General features: G+C 38.3%; 1 protein-coding gene across 5 annotated transcripts in view; it reads left to right on the plus strand.

Moving 5' to 3' along the window:
- Positions 1-20,243, plus strand: part of CADM1 (cell adhesion molecule 1) — a 312,975-nt gene that overhangs the window by 235,532 nt on the left and 57,200 nt on the right. For all 5 annotated transcript variants that reach the window (XM_069470880.1, XM_069470881.1, XM_069470882.1 and 2 more), the window contains exons 2-3: positions 14,580-14,726; positions 16,560-16,712. In XM_069470880.1, coding sequence (XP_069326981.1) covers positions 14,580-14,726; positions 16,560-16,712 — 300 coding nt within the window. The remainder of the gene's footprint in view (positions 1-14,579; positions 14,727-16,559; positions 16,713-20,243) is intronic.

A 20,243-nucleotide genomic window follows, 5' to 3' on the forward strand; every position in this document is an offset into this window, starting at 1 on the left:
CTCTGTTGCTCAGGCTAGAGTGCAGTGGAGTGATCATAGCTTACTGTAGCCGCAAACTCCTGGGCTCAAGCGAACCTCCTGCTTCAGCCTCCTGAGTAGCTGGAACTACAGGCACACCACCAAGCCCACTAATTTTTCTATTTTATGTGGAGACAGGGTCTCAGTCTTGCTCAGGCTGGTCTCAAACTTCTGGCCTGAAGCAATCCTTCCGCCTTGGCCTCCCAAAGTGCTAGGATTATAAGCGTGAACCACCAACGCCTGGCCAGGAACGGACCTCTTTCTTAAAGCAGGACTGGTTTCTCCATTGAGCACTGTAGGCACAGTACTAGGGCCTGTTTCTTTCCAGAGCCTTGTGAAAATTTTTGAGAGATGGAGAAGTGTTGGCTTCAGAATAATAATCTCAAAAGCAAAATTATAAAAATCCTTTAAAATTTTTAATTTGAAATTATATTTAATGTGGGATATGGATGCAACTTAATATGTTTCAATGTTATATGGACCAGTTATCTAAAAACATTAGTGTGCCTAGCAGTTATGAAGCCTTAAAACAACTTTTCATTTAGTTACTTTATTCAACAAACATTTATTGAACATCTGCTCTGTAAAGTGACACTGTATTACGCTTTGGGAATAGAAAGATGGATAAGGTAGTGTGACTGCTCTCAAGGAGCTAAAAATAATTAAAATAATAGTATGAAGTATGGTTTTTTTTGGCATACAACCTATTTTCTAGAACTCATGCTATACAAATATTAAAACATGGATTATCCCATTTGGTCCTCAAAATTACCTGATGAGGGAGATATTTTATACCCATTTTACATGTAAGAAACCTGAGGCTTAGAGAGCTTAAGTAACTTTCCCAAGGTCTAGCTAATAACTGGCAGAACTAGGATTGAACCCAAATCAAAATCTAATGAAGGAAATAACCCTATAAACAAATGATCACAGAACAGCGGAACGAGGACTGAAACTGAGACGCATAGGAAGAATGTCAGAAGTCAAGAAACCTGGTGAGTCATCAGAGCTTCACAGAGAAAGCTGGTGGCATTGAGCTTAATCCTGAAGGACAAGTGGGAATTCTTCCATGGCCAGTTTCCCTGCTTTTATGAATAGATTAGTAATAGGTGGATTTGGTCAAGTAATAAAACAAGAAATTAATGTGAATAATAAACTAGCGTCAGTCACCAATTAAGTATTGATTTGCTTCCTACATTCAAGAGCGTATTTTTAACCTAAGAATATCCATTAGTGTCAGAGTGTGGTTGTCAAACTAAACCAAATATTATTATTAATTAAATTTTGTCTGTGCAACTCTTCTTTCTTCAGTGTCAAATGAAGGGGGAAAATGACACCCCTGCATGCCACAGGAGCACACCACTTTAGTGAAGGTTAGCTTTCTAGAGACCCCAAACATCTTAGACACACCCAGGAACTCATTAGTAAGCAGGAAAGGTCTCAACACCCAGTAGCTTTCTCAAAGCTCTTGCACTTAGTAATAAAGGAAGAAATCTGTGAGCAGTGACAGCCAGCGTTGGAGGGAAGCAGCAGAGGACACATGCAAGCCTAACAGACTAAGACTATTCAGAGAAGGGCCAAATATTCCTACATATTTCAGTAACTCATGGCATCCTCCCTGTATAGAAGCATAGAACAAAAAAAGTGGGGAAGTCAGCAAGCTTTTGTGTGATTTTTATTTTATTTCATTTAGTTTTAATTTTGGCGTTTAAAGAGAGATGTAGTTACACGAAAAGCTGACTTTTGTGGAATATCGTGTTCCTCCAGGATGCCAGGTGTCTGAGATGCTGATTGTTGAGGTTTTCCAAGGAGGACGGTGTGCTGCATTACTGACCTAACACTGGTCACCCTGCACACCCTTAGAACATGGAGATGGCTCTTCGAACTACTTGCGGGCCTGTACAGAAAGGAAAGGAACCCAGGAAATAAGTCATGTTTTCAATGCTGTAGATGCAATTTAAATGTCTAGTCCTCTGCCTACCTCTGCTATTTCCCTGATATTTTTCATACATGTGGTGGTTTTAGTTTGCAATTCAACAAAAATGTTTCCGGAATATATTTCAATTTACCCTCTGCTTTTTAGATAACCTTAGAATAAAAAATATTAATATAATAGGTAAACCTCTGAAATTGAAAAAAATTCTAGCAGATTATGGAAGAGCACAAGGTCCTAGTATACACAGAGATTGTATAGATGGCGATGCTACTGATGAAGAATTTGGAAGAGAAGATTATAATCCTTTACTTAGCCTTTTTTGGAGCTTACAAAATACTGCCATATGCATTTCCACACTTGATTCTTATAATAACCCTGTTGGAGAGATACCATTCACCCATTTTAAAATATAGAAACAGATTCAGAGTTTTTCCTGGTTTCACCACCAGTAAGCTCAGAGGTGTTACAAAAGTTCCTGTTTTCCAAGTCTGATGGTCTTTTCATTTCTCCTTAGCTACCCCCTTACTAGTAAAAAACAAGTCACAGGTGATGTCCTTATCACTTATCTCAGCCCACACTTGGATGATACTAATCAGTTATTTTGATAATAGGACCAATTTGGATAGTTATTGTGCATATTTGACTGACATGGACAGTAAGCATGAGGGTAGAAACTGGAATCTCCTTGGGCTACTGACTTCTCTCCTTTCATCAAACCCTGGCATAAAAGAGCTTCCTAACTCTAGTATGTTTCTTCCCAGATTCAGCTGGGACCAGCAACTCAAGAGCCCAGAGGTTTAAAAAAAAAAAAAAAAAAAAAAACACTACTTGTTTTATGATTGACAGATGACAGAATGAATAACTCAGCAATAAGAGCCTTAGTCACGGAACCCAATTTTCCAGCTAAGAAATTGTTGTTTCATATAATAGTCCCAAGCTACTTGGCTTCCTGGTAGGAGATGTGAGTAAGTCGGATGTTGCAGCATTATTCAGCATGATGATTATCATGGATTTACAGCTGTTTCTTGAACAAACCACATTACACACACACACAACACTCTCTAGAATAAGAATAGGAAACACTTATCCCCTCCTATTTCCCCATTTTCTGTTTCTGTAGTAATGTCAGTTGCAAAACTGACATTCACTCTGAGTCCATATCTGATGTGTTCCAACTGATATCCTTACTTGCTTGTCCTGTCGGCTCTAAGCTTTAAATTTGGAAGGTTTTCAATGGCTCTTGTTGGCAGGAAAACTGAACGAGGAGATGTAGAGAGAGACTGCTATTACAGCCAAATTTGAGTCACATTGACTGTCAATACTAATGAATGCCCTTGAAGCGCAGGTACTGTAAATGCCGGAAGTTGGAGTTGAGCTGCCTTTCCAGTCCAGATCGTTCGACAGAGCAGACATCTCCTCTCTAAATACTAAAGACCCAGTAGTTAAGTTCTGATTATAGAGCTAATTTTATCAGTGTCGCCTATTGGAACATGCTGATTGCTGATAGATTGGCTGTTTGTCTTCAAATCCCTTTATATGTTGAGAGTGTTACTTTAGTTTTATTCCTGAGTTACATAAATGAGACACTGTAGATTCTTCCATTAGTTCTCCTCCGTTCTTTTAGTGTCATAAAGCTTAATGTCTTTTCAGCTAATCAATATAGTGCAATTGTTAATAGCACCAGATCTAGAGTTTAGTAGACCCAGGTTCAGATATTGATTCCAGCCACTTATTTAATGTATCTAGGTCTTAGTTTCCTTGTCTGTGTAATGGGGATGATGATAAGATATTGAACCACATAGGACCGTCGTAAAGTTTAAATAAGATAATGTAAAATAAAAAAAAGCAGCATAGTGCCTTGCACATAGAAAACATTTAAAAAATATATTAGCTATTGTTAAATAATGCCCCCTTCAGATAATAGTGGGAGCTTTCTTGATATTAAAAAATTAATAATAATAATAATGGGCACTTTGGAAATGAAATAATTTGTTTTTCTTGCCTCCAGACGTGGAGAGTAGCAGCCACTTCCCTTCTCTTCCCTGTGTGTAGTAATTATTGTTACATGTTATAGCCTTGTGATTTTAAATATCTTACACTAATTGTTAATCTTTTAACACCCTGGAGACAAATGTAAAAGGGAAAAAAAACCCAGCTTTTAGTGAGCTGAAGCAAAAAGTGACCCAAGTTTAATCATGGTACCTCTTATCAAAGGGAAAATGATACTAAATTGGGTGCTTAAGAGCAGGGTATATTAAAACAAGGGAAATGCACATGCCATCTCCATTGAGTCGTGAGGTTGGGGTTCTAAGGAAATTCAATTTAAAGAATTTTGTAGAGGAATAACTAGTAATGGCAATTATTGTGATCTGTCTGCATCTCTGATGTGCTTAAGACTTGGGGGAATTCACAAATATCAGTTAAAGTAGAAGTGACCACAGTAGAGCCAACCATCCCCATAACTTTGAAATTCTAAATTTTTCTTTTTATTTGGTTAGGAAAAGGCAACATTATATTTTCTTACAGAGTGAGAGCTCAACAGAGGCTGCCACAGTGTATAGAATAAGTGGTTTGGCTCCTAAGATCTCATCTGGGTTAAGAGAAAAGTCCAAGATCCCTTAAATCTTTATAGGAATAGTAGAACCTAATATTTGTATCTTTGTTTATGGCTTTCAAGTATTTTAATATGTATTTTGAGTTTTGATCATACAAACCTTTTTTTTTAGTTGTGAATAACTTGTGGTTGGGGAAATGTAAATAGTTCTATATGTGAATTAAAAGTCGATTTCTGTTATCCCAGACTTCAGCTAACTTTGGGTCCCACAGTCACCACCCTGGATGGTATGAGGGTTTGTGCTTCATCAGCTATCGGCTGCTATCTGCACAATTTATCCCTTTTAGAATCTGATTTTCTTCCTCAATAGTCCACTCTCATGGACAGTGGAATTTTGCCCAACCAGTTTTCACTCTGGAAAGCAGTCATTTAATATATCCCAGAGAATATAAAATCATATTATCAGTCCGTTAGCAAAGTAGTTGATGCAGAAGATCAACAGTTGGCCTTCAGCACAACTCCATTTTGTCTAAAAGAAACTTAATATATTTGGAAATGCTGGAATAATACCCAGCTTTGAATTGCTACTAAAGCAACTCAATCTAAAACTATTCTTTTATTCTTCTTTTGCCATAAAGGAGCATCACAGAATCAAATCCATTGAGAAGAAACTACTTGCTTTGCCAACACAATTAGTTTTATAAGAAGCCTCTGTCTTCAGATTGTTCTTCTCCAAAGTCCAAGTTGGATGACTGTGGTTATTTTTTAATTAATATTTTTTTAAGAGCTCTCTTTCTCCCAAGAGTCTCTAAGCAGATTTAGCAGGCTTAAAATGACTCTTCTACAAGGTGATTTCAATGCCATCCCACAAGCAAATAAAACAGTGGCTTTTCTACATTGAGGCCTCTATTTTTTTTTCTCTCTTTTCATTCTCATAAAACCTGTCCACTGGAGAGAGTTTTTCTTCAGGGTTAGGTTATCTTCTCTCCAAAAGAGATGCTATCTTGTTTATGAACGAAAAGGCCATGCAACCTGTCCAGCTATGAAAAGGAGCGAGAGGAGAAAAAAAAAGTCAAGTTTTTACCTTTCAGTGTAAAGAGCAAAAGAATTCAATGATTATTATTATCTTTTATGGTTTATTTTTATATTCCTGTTTCTTTTATTGCTGTTAGCTTCTTTGATAAGTGAATTTTAATGGAAAAGCTAATTCAGATCTTCAAGTTTAGCGGATGGGTGTCACTCTGTGTAAACATTCTATAGAGGGGATTGTGCCTCTTCCTTTCATGGGATCAGACAGCTCAGACCTTAAGGATCATAATTACTTGGCCCTTTTAGTGATGTGGGCCCTGATTAAAAAGTTGTATTGAGCTCAGAGTCTTTTAAAGGGAAGGTGGCTAATGTGGTGGTTGAAATTGAAATAGCACAGGGGAAGATGCTATAACTACTGTCTTTTGTCACAGTATTCCTTGAAAAGAGTTTTCACACATCTAATCAGTGTTTCCTTTCACAAAGAGATACCCTTCCTATATGTAAATACAAGTTGGACTGTGCTTGACCTCAGTTCTTCAGCCTTAATGTTGAAAACCAATAGACATAAAGGTAAAAATAGCTTGACGTTTATTAGTCTTTAAAGTTAAGACTTGGGTCACCTCTGGTTTGGCATGGTGTAAGGGATCATTCTCACCGGAGAGAAAAGCAGAACTAACTCCCCTTGGAACTGAGATTAAAGAATTTCACGGGGACAAGCAAAAGTTTACATAGTTCTTTACAATAACTTCTTTTCCTATTTTAAAACCTGACTACTTTCTAGTTTGCAAGTTGAAAGTGGAATTATCAGAAATGTATTCACTGGGTAAGTTTTGTTGTCCAAGGATCCATCAAAAACCCAGTCTAGGGACTGTGAAGGAGAACTCTTGCTGTGCTATTTCATAGCTGCCTCTCTCCAAAGGGACTTAAAAATATAAGGGACACTGGAAGAAATGAGATTTGCGTCACTGGGCCTTTGTGTAGCTTGGTGTGGTTGGTGTTCAGCTGGACCCTGAGCTGAATGCACTGTGGCGAGTCACCACCATAAGCATCAGTATTCTTGGCTGTTCTCCCTCCATGTGCATTTTGGAGTTAAAGGTGAAATTCCATCTTTAACCCCCTTGTGGTTGTCTGAACAGTGATTAATGAACTAGATGTGATTCCCTGCAGATCTTTCAAAGGGTGGATGAAGGATGGAATTTCAGCCTTTTTTTTTTTAAACCAGGCTTTTTGCTTAATACGGCTTTTAAAATTAATGTCCTCTTTTGAATGCCAAGAAAACAAAAGGAATTTCTCAAAAGTGTATGCAGCTTGACACAATAGACCTTAATTGGTGTCAAGGAGATGTTAGGATGAATGGGAAAATGCCCATTTACCTGATAAGACTGAAAAGTGGAACCTTGTTATGAGCTGTCATCTCAACATGTATTTAAGCTATAGCAAAACTGCAACATATTTGCCATATAGATCATAATGACTCCAAAGGAGCCATTATACTCTATTATGTAATTACATAATCAAAGCATGCATAGTAATCAGCTTTTGGAATTCAATGCTAATCAAACATACCTATGGTATGTGTTTAAGCTAAAATAGAGAACGTTAATTTGCCATTAGTCTACTAAACAAGAATGTGTATACAGAATATTCATGAATAGCTTAATGTTGTGTCAGATGATATTTTTTGTTTTGTATTCAGGGAAAATCAATAATTTTAATTGAAGAAAAAAGCAGCACTGAAGAGGATTACTCTTTAACTTGCCTTTCAAAAATTTGCCTCACCTTTTACTGATTATAAAAGTATTATATTATATTCAATATTTTTTCCTTCCATAAGCTAAAGTGACACAACAATAATTATGTTGCAGGAGATTGTTATGAGATCTGACCATCTCCAATGCATAGCATGCACTGTTATAAATACTACATAAAACAAAGCTTTCAAAAACAACAACAAAAACCTTGAGCATGTATTGCTTTTGTAATTAGAAACAAATCAATACATGTTATTTAGAAATAGCCAAGAATAGAAACACCTTGATGACTCAGTCAGATCTGGCCTCTGCTCTTGGCTGTGCCTCACGCTTGGCATATGATTTTAGGCGTGTCTCCCCCCTGGGCCTTGGTGTCTCCAAGTGAGAGAGTCGATCTCCATGTTCCTTTCAGTTCTATTGATCTTGGATTCCATAAGGGCTCTATGAAAAAGAAGGTGACACAAATGAAATGTTTGGGTCAATGTCACGTATTCTTATGCATTCAGTCATTTGTCGAGTTGGTTTAGTTTCGTTTATCTCTAAGCTTATGATCTGTGTGGTTCGCATTCATAATTGTTTTGACCATTAAGTGGACGGTCCTTGGAGCAGACGATCAACATATTCGACTTAACTGTTTGGAAGAGCAAAACATGGATGAGGATCAAAAAGGTTAAGAGAAGCTTTGTAAACAGCAGACAGATTGATTGCTTTTGATTTTAAATAAATATTCAAGTATTCATGAAGGTTGAAATATTGCCTCTCTTAGAAACAAAGAATTGTATTTGTGTGGAAGAGGTCTCACCCTTAACCTTAATCCACAGTTGATGGACCCCTCTTTCTGGACACTGGTTCTCACTGTCTCTTGCCTGCACACTGGTTGGCTAAAAATGTTACTGTATTGTTTAAATGGAACTAAATTTTTTCATCAAAAGCTTTCGTGGCTTGAACTTCGAATAATTTATTTTCAAATTACTTTTACTATAATTCTTATTAATTCAAATAGGTTTCTGATTTGATATAAAACTCTGTAAATGCAGGGAATAGTTTAATGAATTGAAAGATAGGATTGAGTCTTTTAAAGGAAATGTACAGAATATGCTGACAATAATTGCTTAGATAGAAATCAAATCTTAATGGCTTTGTTAATGATTTGTAGTGAACACTGTGTTTACGTTGACTTGGGGGAACATCTGCAGTTAGAAAGATTTTTCCCTCTGGGTTACAGCAGAATCTTATTATTATTTTTTTTTTTTCTTTCTTTTCCTGAAATGTACTCAACCTTGTGCTATCTCTCAGAAACATTATCAGGAATTACAGCACCGTTACTGGTGATAGATTTATTCAGGTAGGGGTAGAGATTGTTCTTGTAAGTTGGGCACATCCTGAACAGCCGTGGTACCCAAACCCTGGGCAGCGGACCAGTACCAGTCAATGGAGTGGGAAGCTTTATCTGTATTTACAGCCGCTCCCCATCACCCACATCACCACGTAAGCTCCGCCTCCTGTCAGATCAGTGGGGCATTAGGTGCAAAACCCTACTGTAAACTATGAGTGGGAGGGATCTAAGTTGCACGCTCTTTGTGAGAATCTAATGCCTGATGATCTGAGATGGAACTGAGGCAGCGATGCTAGGGCTGGGGAGCAGCTGCAAATACAGATTATCATTAGCAGAGAGGTTTGACTGCACAATAAATGTAATGTACCTGAATCATACCAATATGATCCCCCCACCCCCCGCCGCCGGTCCATTGACAAATTGTCTTCCATGAAACTGGTCCCTGGTGCCAAAAAGGTTGAGCACTGCTGCTGAACAGGCTTGTAAAAATAGGATCCAACAAAAATGAGCATAAACGACAAGCCATATGCAGCTTTAACTCAGAGAGGGCTCACACACCTATAGAAAATAAGGGTTCCAAACCGTGCTTCTTTGAAAATTTCAAACCTGGGAGAGTAGGAATGAATGACCCTGAGCCTTTCATTCTGTAAAATTTCAAGAACTATGATGAAGTTTTTAAAGTAATAACTACATTGATCAGCAGCAGGATGATTGTTTTAAAAAAACAGTTTGTATGTCTTGTTTGACTCCTGCCCATTTAGACAACACGACTGTGCTGATTTAATGTCATTTTCAGGCTTCCATACAGCAGAGGGAAAAAGAAAAAAGTTTTCCTAATATGATTTTGCTTCTAAAGGAGTAGGTCAGGAGACTATTTGCTCTTTCTCTGGGCAAACTGTCTTCCCAGTTAAGAGTCATTGGCACTCCTGAGTGTCAGCAAGAGTTTACATAGTTGCCATAGTATAAACTGAATTCTGTTTTAACTATGACTTGCCCTTTTATTATAGACTTGACTGGAGAGACTCCCCCGGTGTAAATGAAGTGCCTTATTTATGAACAGCCAGGCAGCGGGGGCGAGAGCGCTTGGTGCTGGCCAATGCCCGCCATGCACCAGTAATAAAGGCTTTCTCGAGGGGCAGAGTGCTGAGCACTGAAAGAAGAAAGCGGTAGTAAACAAGGTGTTTTACATTCAGGACAGTCTCTCTCTCATCTTAAAGTGTGTAATTGTGTTCTGGATAAATTATGGAAATTAAAAAAATCAGAAGTTGCTCATAGGGAAATAACCCTCTTTAAAAACAAGTAAATTTTCCGAGGCAGAGCCAAGAAGAGAACCTTGGCAACATCCCCTGGTGCTGGCCAGTGAAATGTGCAAGCTGTGTGGGCCACAGAATCCGACGGAACCGGGTCCGAACACCAGCTTGACCACTTAGCTGAATTACGTCAGGCAACTTATTTAAATCTGAGTCTCAGGTTTTTAATCTTTAAAGTGGGGATCTTGAAAACTGTAGGAGTTTGAGAGGGAAAAGTGCATAAAGTAGCTAGCACGGTGCCTAGCACTGGATAAACATGTATTCTCTTTCCCATTTCTCTTTTCAGGTTCTTGCTTTAAGATTTGCCCCATCCCCTCCCTAAGGTGGCCATATCATTGATGCCAGTCTTTTATATAATGCCACTGAAATGGAGTTTATAACAAAATGAGGTTTCAGGAAAGAATCCATGAGCTAAATTGATTGAAGATTAAAGTAACAGGGGGTTATATGCCAACTGCACTCCCACCCTATGCCAGCCCTACTCATCTCTGCTGTCATCGTCATTACTAATCATCAAACTAAATTTTATCTTCAGATAATAAGCTTTCTCTTCATTGTGAGAATAAATGTCCTAGTAACTTCTAGTTACTACAGGAGACTTGCTTGTGAGTGACTAGGCCCCTCCAGGGCTGTAGTTTTAGTTTTAGAAATTGTGGGGTAAATTGTGGAGGTATAGGGAATACAGATGCTTTTATAAATTAAAATCCAGTTTGATTCTGTCTCCTAAACCTCATCAATATAGACCAATTAGCAATCAAAAATGTCTACACATGCCAGCCATTGTTCCACCTTTAAATTACTTTGCTGTTAACAGCCTTATTTAATGGCTACAATATATTGTAGCACATGCCCAGAACATGTGTTATTTCTGCCATGACAGTATATCTGCTAATTGAGTTTTAGAAAATCAGAAAGATTCTTAAAATGGATTCTTTACGAAAGGCACCAAAGTTGCCCGTTTGTATCCTGCTGCATATCAGGTTGTGTTTTGTAACAACCTAATTGTCATGATACCTATTTCAAGGGGAAATTTGTCAAGTCACAGTGCACCCTTCTGTTTGGAAGAAATATTTGAGGATGTGAGCAGAAATTATTTTTACATAAAGGCTTCAGGCAGTTAAGAATACTGACATACATACCATATTTTCATCACTGTCATTCACTTCCCTTGCCTCAAATAAATAGGTCATTATTATTCCATTTCAGCCATCTTATGGTGCCTCAAAATATGGAGCTCTGTTTAATACAACTGCCGTCCAGCTGACCCGTATAATTTATTGGTAATTTTTACAGAATGACATCCTTGGGCCACCACCATCAGCCAAGGCACTTTGATATCTTGCAGCAAAATATTTCATTATCACTTATAATTTTTTAGCATTAGTATTAGAACCATGTTAACATAGCTAGGAACTGACATTTTCTGAGACACACTGGATTTTTGGTTGGCCTTAACAATTTCAAAAAATAATACAGTAATGATGATGCTACCACCATGGACTCGCAAAGAACATTATGTGCCAGAGTGCGGCAAGGGCCAAAATTTGCAGATAGCAAAATTTCACATGAATGATTTGCTCAGTAATGACACATTAAAATGGTCTGGTCTTATATTACTTAATTATAAGTAATAATTAAGAATGTTTAGACTTTTTTCGAGAACAAACAAATAAAAACCTCTGGTTCTGTTTTATTACCTCCATTGCTTAAAACACAAAATTATGGTCAACTCTCTCAGCTCCCATTCCTATATAAATGTTTTATAGCCCTAATATGAATATAGTATGCTACTGTGCTATTCTCAGAATACACTAGCCTTAGGATTTCGAATAAAGAGCTAGAATTAAAGCATATAGTTATTTCCACAGGAACTATTCTATTAGAGCTTAATTGAATTGCAACTGTCTTTTAAGTCTCAGTGGCTACAGGGATCTGTAAGGCCTTGGTTTATGTTGAAAGGATGAATGCCTGTCATCAGGCTGCCTTTCCACATGTATCTTTTGTAAATTGAAGATTCTTATTTGTGTTGCTAATAAACTTCCTTTGGACAGAAGACACCCCTCCCACAACCCAGTAAGACCCCGTTTGGTATTCTAGTCTCCTCAAGAAAAGTCCCATGACTTAAGACAGTTATAGCATTTGAGTCATGCAGTTTAATTTTTCCTTAGTTTTCTTAGTAGATTGGGTTACCCTGAGGATATAAGGGTGGTGGCCTTTCTGTACACACTTTTGCCAGGGCCAGCAAAACCGCCTTGAAAAGCTCGCTTGATTGTCAGGAATTCCCTTCTCCTTGTTCTTTTCACAAATCTGGGACTAACCTGCTCCCTCCAGCTGGGTTCTGAATTCTGTGTTTGTCCCAGTAATCCACTAAGGAAAAAATAAGCATCCCTTCATTTTCTTCTGATCACCTTTTCTCTTTGTTGTTATTCTGCAACGCTGTTCAGCACACTAAGCTTCCACTGCTGGATCAAGCAAGGGGAAATCCACCCTCTCACTCTCTACAAGCCCCCGGGCCAGTGTTCTCACTCCCAGGTTAATTCCCTGGATCATAGAGCTCAAGGTCAGGTTTCATTTCAGTTTGCTCCTCAAGCACCAGGAATTTTTGTTTATCTGTGGCTCTAATAATTTTTTTTTTCTTTTTCCTTCTAGTTTCCTTTCTTCTAATCCTCTGCCAGGGGCTGGTCTATTTGTAGGTGGATTTGGCTTAGAGCCATCTCAGACACCCCTTCTCACACTTTCCCACTGTGTCCTGCCAAAAAAAGGATCCTTCAGCAGAAATATGATAGCAGGTGGAAATCCTCCATTTAATCTAATTACATCTCTATTTATGCTGTCTCAATTTTTTTAGATTAGTATTTATCTTTGACCTTTGTTTCTTAGTGTGACAACATTTTTTTAAGGAGTGAATAAACTACCCTGAGTTGATGTATAACAGCTACCCAGGGAGTCCCTTGAGAGCAGGAACTGTGAGCCTTTATTCTTGTATCCACACTACTCCCAACACATAATAGCCTAATAAATCTTTGAATTTGATGTCTGGAGAAATGATGATGATGATGATGATAGCAGCAGCTACCATTTGTTCAGTTTTATGAGAAGCTAGACACAGTGCTAAATGCCTTATATTTATTATCCTTCTTCATCCCCCCAACAGCTCTACAGGACAGCTTTTAATGACTATCCCCATTTTGCAGATGGGAAACTGGCTCAGGAACTTTAAATAATTTTCCTGAGATCACACAGCTAAAAAGCAGTCTCTCTCTCTCTCCCCCCTTCCTGATTGACCATTACATCTGCTGCACATACCACACTTTCTGTTATGTAAGTAGAAGTAAGGATTAGGTATTTTATTTTATTTTATTTTATTTTTGAGATACGGTCTCGTTGTGTTGCCTGAGCTTGAGTGCAGTGGCATCATCAAAGCTCATTGCAACCTCCAACTCCTGTGCTTAAGCAATCCTCCTGCTTCAGTCCCCAGGTAGCTGGGACCACAGGTGCATCCCACCACACCCAGCTAATTTTTCTGGGTTTTCTTGTTTGTTTTTTGTAGAGATGGTGGCCTCACTGTGTTGCTCAGGCTGGTCTCAAACTCCTGGCCTCCAGGGATCCTCCCACTTCAGCCTCCCAAAGTGCTAGCATTATAGGCGTGAGCCACTGCACCTGGCTCATTGCAGCTTCTTAAAGGCTAGGACAATGTCTTATACTTCTGTATCCCCTGCTGTGCCAGGTACAGAATTGAACACTTGACAATTGCTTCATCCTTTGCTTCTAAATTGAACTCTCCTCCTACCTGTGCTGTGGATCACTTAGGACATTTATGAGATGCCTTAGCTGCTGTCACTAATCTTAGAAGCAACAAACTAGAGCAGATCTGGAGATAAGCCTTACACCAGGGAATCTGAAAGCCTTGATTTTTTGACATTCTGAAAGAGATTTTCTAAATGGCTGGCAGGGGTGGGGGAAGGGGACCTGCAGAAGGGGGCGTCCTTTCAGGGCTGCCTGGGGCTTTGGGTGAGTCATGAAGGTGTGAGTTTCTGAGAGCAGAGTAAGAAACTCTGAGCTGTAAGGCTTCCTGGGATTTTCTTGAGATCCCAAAGCATCATAGTCGGTTAAGTCCTCACTCCCACACAATGAACTGCCTATACTCCCGGAATGCCAACATCCACTAGCAAGACGAGATTATTTATTGAACCCTCCTACCTCCTTCTCTTAAGTGGCCCTGTGAGTTTTCTGTGAGGTGACCAAATAGCTTAGCTCAAGGACAGGTAAGCTAAGGTTGACTATATGTATCTTCCCTACTCCGTTTGTGAGAGCTTCAGCTCCTCACAAAAGTCAGTACTCTGACCTTTCCAGTACTCCTCAGTACACTACTCAACTCGTACAAAGTCCTGGAGGCTGAAACCTTGCGTCACAACTTCTGAGAGAGCACAGTGATCTCAGGCTTAGTTGTATTTTGTCCCTAGATCTATCTTGGATTAATAGATTCGTTTTGTGGACTGTGGAGAAAGCTATGAGAGCCATATCAAATGCTGCTACTTGTGTTCGTTTCCTCATATGCTGCTTATTTCTCATTTTAATTGATTGCACTGACCACATTTTAATTGATGAATTTTTTTTCTGACCTTTTTCTCCCTCTTTTTTTAAGGTGATGGACAGAATTTGTTTACGAAAGACGTGACAGTGATCGAGGGAGAAGTTGCAACCATCAGCTGCCAAGTTAATAAGAGTGACGACTCCGTGATTCAACTCCTGAATCCCAACAGGCAGACCATTTATTTCAGGGACTTCAGGCGTAAGTTTCCATAGTAGTAGACGGCAACTTTTTTTTCCTACATGTTGTCTTGATAAAGAGATTGCTAAGGCCACCTTTTTTAAATTTAATGTTAGATGCTTAAAGTTTAGTCAATTCTTTAGAGGGAAGAAGAGACAGGCAATCATAATCTTTCTACTTAATAGAAACCTTGAATGGTCCCTTTTAAAAGTAAGGCCGTCTTACTTTTGCAATAGGAATTGATTGTAGTAATTCAAGGTGAATTGCAATTGAGTCCCAAATACTTAGCTGACACAAACAACTCAAATAGGGTAAGGCAAGGAAAATACAGCATTCTGAAAGGTAATCTGTTTGGTTTAAAGATTGAAGTTTTCAAGGCAATATGTGCCTATAAAGATAAAACCAAATCTTCTCTTACCATAGCCTCTGGCATATGGAGGTGTCCATATGCTGAAATCTTTCCAAATATAATATGACAAAAGCCAATAATCAAAACTAAATTATGTATAATAGAAATGGCGCATATGGGTGTCAGGGCTAGGCAAGAGCAAGAATCAGGTCTTTTGAAAACAATTGTTCTTTGAGAACATTGGTGCCTTACCAAAGCAAATGTCAAGCATGTCCCTTCCCGGCTGCTTGTCCCTTTTCCTCCCCAACACCTCGGGGACATTCATGACCTGTGGAAAGGTTGATAAACCTAAGAAATATTCAAGAGGATGCAGGAGGATAAAAGGAAGAAGCCAGCTTCTTATTCTTAAAGTGAATTTCTGTCATTGTATACTGAGGTAGCCTGTGCCAAGATTAATAGAAGGACTTTCAAAGAGAACATTTGAAATAAATAAGAAGCCCACATACATTGCTTTTGCGGTGATTTCCGGCTTGATGCCTAATCAGTTTCATACTGTGAAGCCGAATGTGATTGGGAAACTGGAGGGCGGGTTTAAGGCCTCTGCAGGCCCCAGGTCATCTACTTTTGGCAGCTCTACCTCAAATCATATCAAATTTATTAAGATGCATCCAAGTTAAATAGGATTATTTTGCTGCAAAGTTTTGTAAATGATTTTTCATTTTGCTTTTGCAATTAATATTAATGATTTTTTTTCTTTCATAATTTGGAACCACTTTTTTTTTAAGGCCTCGGAATTTTTGAGGCACTTTTATGAGCCCATAGGCCCTAGTCCCTGCACTTCCAGTGCCCAAAGGCTAAGAGGGTCCTAGCACCCTGCATCAGGGGACTCGTGGCCTGCCCTTTTCTTCTGATTTCTTTTTGCCTATCTCTGGTAGAAGACCTGAAGGAATTTATGAATAAGTGTTGAACACTGACAGCACTTGGAATTGTGCCAAGGTAGGGGTGTGTGTGGGTGTGTGAGTATACATGTACTCACACATGTACCCCTGTGCATGAGTTTCCTTTGGACAGGGTTATTTGTCTACACGAAGTGATCATAAAAGCTCAAAATGATAATTCAAGGAGTACAAAGAGCCACGCGAGTGGCTCACTCCTGTAGTTCAGCTACTCAGGAGGCTGAGGTGGGAGGATCACTTGAGGCCTGGAATTCGAGACCAGCCTGGGCAACATAGTGAGACTCAATCTCTAAAAAATTTTAAAAGTTAGCCTATCGTGGTGGCATGCACCCATGGTCCTAGCTACTTGGGAGGCTGAGGTGGGAGGATCACTTGAGCCCCGGAGTTCATGCCTGGGTGATATGGGAGACCCTGTCTCTTAAAAAAATAAAAACAAATTTTTTCTACTCTATAGCTGCCTTTCTAGTCATCTTTTTGCTTGCCTAATTGAGGAAAATAGACTGTGCATTGTCTTTCTCACAATCACTAATTCTGTGTTTTGTTTCACAGCTTTGAAGGACAGCAGGTTTCAGTTGCTGAATTTTTCTAGCAGTGAACTCAAAGTATCATTGACAAACGTCTCAATTTCTGATGAAGGGAGGTACTTTTGCCAGCTCTACACTGACCCCCCGCAGGAAAGCTACACCACCATCACGGTCCTGGGTAAGAAATGCACGAGGGGCTCACCCCGGAAACAGGCTGGGGGTGGCCCTTGCTACCAGATGGCTTCCAGCAGCAAGGAAAAGGTTAATGGTGAATTTCACTGTTCAGACTTGTTTTAGGAAGAATCACCGCCCATCTTGCTGAATTTTAAAAATAGCCTATTTTACCAAATGCTCTAAGGAATGGCAATCAGCAGTCTTTATAGATTCCACCTGCTCTTGGGTTTCAAACCTCAAGCTTCAGAAGCAAAGATCAAGAGAATTTAAAGCCCTCAAATGAATCACTCACCACACGAAATGTTACTGCTTCTAACTGTCAGGACTTTTTTTTCCTTCTGTGCGGGAGAGGGGGAGGTGGGCTACCAAATCTGCACCCCATGGCAGAGTTCTGTTATGAAATCCACGTAATGATTTTTCCTTCTGAGTTCCATCCTCATTTTAATATTGTTCATCTCCTTTTCTTTGGCTTTACGTGTACCCTTATTTATTGCTTATACTCTATTATGCTGTAAAAAATCATACCCCATGAACATGAACACATACATTGCCGCAAATTGCAACTGGACATAAAAGAGTTAAGAGCTCCTCAACTGATAATAAGCACAGAACCGTCAACAGCCTGCTAGGTGCAACTCTAGTGAGTTGAGTGTCTCCGTTTATGATCACTAGATTGTGATTTTCAGCAAAATCCCGGTAGCCAGGTTTCCGTGTTTATATTTTGATATAGTCAGCAGATATTCCTAGGTTGAGGCGGTCTGAATTAGTCACCTTTTAGACAAACATCTATACCTGTGCACAACACCAGCTGATCTGGAGTTTTGAAACTAAATTTTCAAGGACGTACATTATAGCGTGAGGCAAGATCTCTGATTTACACCTTCAGGAAGATGATGAATCAAAGTCTATTTGAGGCGGCAGACTGCAGCTTTTCAGTGTAATGATATGAAGATTAAAGAGGAAAGATAAATATGAAGGACATTTTTGCTTGGGATGTGTGCACATATATGTATTTATGGATGTACATATTGAGCTGCTGCCTCATTGCTCTATTTAAACACAGCTGTAAAAGAGGAAATATTTTTTTATTCATTAAGTTAAAACATGTCCCTGAAGCTTACATATATGCTCTTGACAGGAGGAGTACTGATTTTAGAAAGTCATGTTTAAAGTCTGTCCATCCCATTTCTAATGTGGTCTGTGTTTACTGATAGATGGCTTTCAGCTGTTGATATTTGTCACTATTGTGGTTTCAACCTGTGTTAGACCTGCAGAAATAGTAAGCATGAGAGGTTTCACTGGAATGGCTATTTTGGTATTTTGCAGATGAACCAAATTCATAAGCATAAATTTAAAGTTTTTCTTCTGCTTGCTTTTGTAGAAGTATTTAAAAATGCTGTTTGCTTATTGGAGTAAACCATTAGCTGCATGGACTTCAAATTGACCATCCACATGTCCACCCATTGACCCACCATTGTGCATGGAACTTCTACAAAAGTGTCAGTTGGCAATAAAATGGAATATATTTGTGGTATTCTGAATTTTCAGCATATTTTACTCTGTACACCTTTAAGTATTTATATCTTGGTTTCACAAAAGAAAAGTGATCATAACAGGCTAACCATCTTGCCCAGGTTCCAAAGTACTCTGTAAGAATGAAGAATCTTGGAATTTGGAACAGACCTTACTATTCTGTCTCACAACCTTGGATCTTTTAGTTTAGGTGGTTTATAATGAAATCCTGAATGCTCTTATTTTGTGATTTTTTTTTTCCCCCAAATGTACACATCTTTTGTTCTCTAGGTTATATCTGGCCATTGGCAAGCAGTTACTTTTGCCTATTGTTTTCTGGTGAATGGTACATTTATTCCCAGACCCACTGCATTGGACCAATTTGACTATGAACACACCTGTGCTTAGAAGTCAACATGCCAGCACTAGGATTTTGAAAGGCATTATACCTGTAATCCTTTTGGAGGCCTGATTATTCTAGAAGTAATAAGTTCCTACTTATATTTTATAAAAGCATTAACTTAAATATACTTGAAAGTAATGCTTTCAAGTATCAAAAGTAGTAGATGTTCTTTTTGCAGATATTATGCATTCATTTAATATTCTTTCCATTGAATTTACTCTAGGATTCCTTGACAGAGCAAAATTGTTGTCATCAGTGTTTGAGTCTTTCATTTTCCAAAATCTGACAATTTCCACTGATACTCGTACATTCAAACCTTTCTCCTAAGGTTTCAAGTTTTCAGATATTATAATGAATGAAGAATGACATTAGCATCTTGGTTGCTATCTACAGTTCTCTGAAAAGGACTCCATATATACTTACACAGCTGTCAAACTTGTGGATAGGTTGAAGATGCTCATTTTAGTACATGTCTATTAGGTATTTGGTGGATTCAGCAAAAATTTCAGCATAATTATAAATTATAGAGATAGGTATTTGTTAATGTTGTCTATGCTATTCTATCTTATCCATGTAAAATTTGAAAATGCTCCTAATATTTTGCATGTATTTGGGTGACTTTTAGGATATTCATTTACTCCTTCCGCTTGTGATGAGTTTGTTTCTTTCCCCAGAACATAGTGTAGGACTGTCTTTATACTACTATTCATGAGAGGAGATGAACAAGAGAGAGACTACACTGCTTTAAGATTAATATAGTTACTGATAATAGTAGCTAATATTATCACAGTCCTGTCCTTCTAAGATTAGTGTTCACTCTTAAGATTCCAGGAACAGGAGAACCTAATTATTTTAAAGGGTCTTCTTGGAGTGAGATTTCACATACTGATCAGCTTAAGCCTCCTCTTTTGTTGTAATTAATCTGACTCATCTTGATATTGCTGATTTTTGTTAAATGTTGTAGGCGTAATGTTTATAATTAGCTCTCTTATAGATTTGAGGTTAGCTGAGAAGAACCTTGACATTTCAGTGCTATTTTCTAGTATTTCCCTGTATGTGATTTTCATTCAGGTTTTCATCTATATGCACCTCCTTAGAAATATCTTTGGTTATTTTCATTAATGGCTGCAGGCGTCTTTTACTAAATGTGTCTGTTTAGTGGACCATGTGTAAGTGTATTCTCTAGTTAGCAACGGCTTTAATTCATTTTTCTTATAAATGGATTTTTATACTTTACTAACCTCTTTTGTATTAGAGTAGACATTATGAAGCTAAAGGGAAAACAGGGTAGAATTAATAGACTAAAATAAATTTTAAGATTTTCTAGTCCAACCCTCCTTTTTCAGAAAGACAGATTTAAATCGCCTCATTTATATTTTCCAAAGCTTTCTTGCTCTTAAAAAATATCTGAAAGAAGTCAACTTTATAGCATATCAATAAACCATCATGACTCACATATTACATTTTATTTTATATTTATAAACTAAACAACTCCCACTATACTTGCCTATTTCTTCTAATCTTAGCAAAGATCAGAAATACTCTTCACAATCTTGAGAAAACTATTTATGAACTTGGAAAAAAATCATTCAGCTATTTCTCAGGATGATGATCTCAACA

This window comes from Eulemur rufifrons, chromosome 6, assembly GCF_041146395.1.
Source record: "Eulemur rufifrons isolate Redbay chromosome 6, OSU_ERuf_1, whole genome shotgun sequence".
NCBI classification, from domain to species: domain Eukaryota; kingdom Metazoa; phylum Chordata; class Mammalia; order Primates; family Lemuridae; genus Eulemur; species Eulemur rufifrons.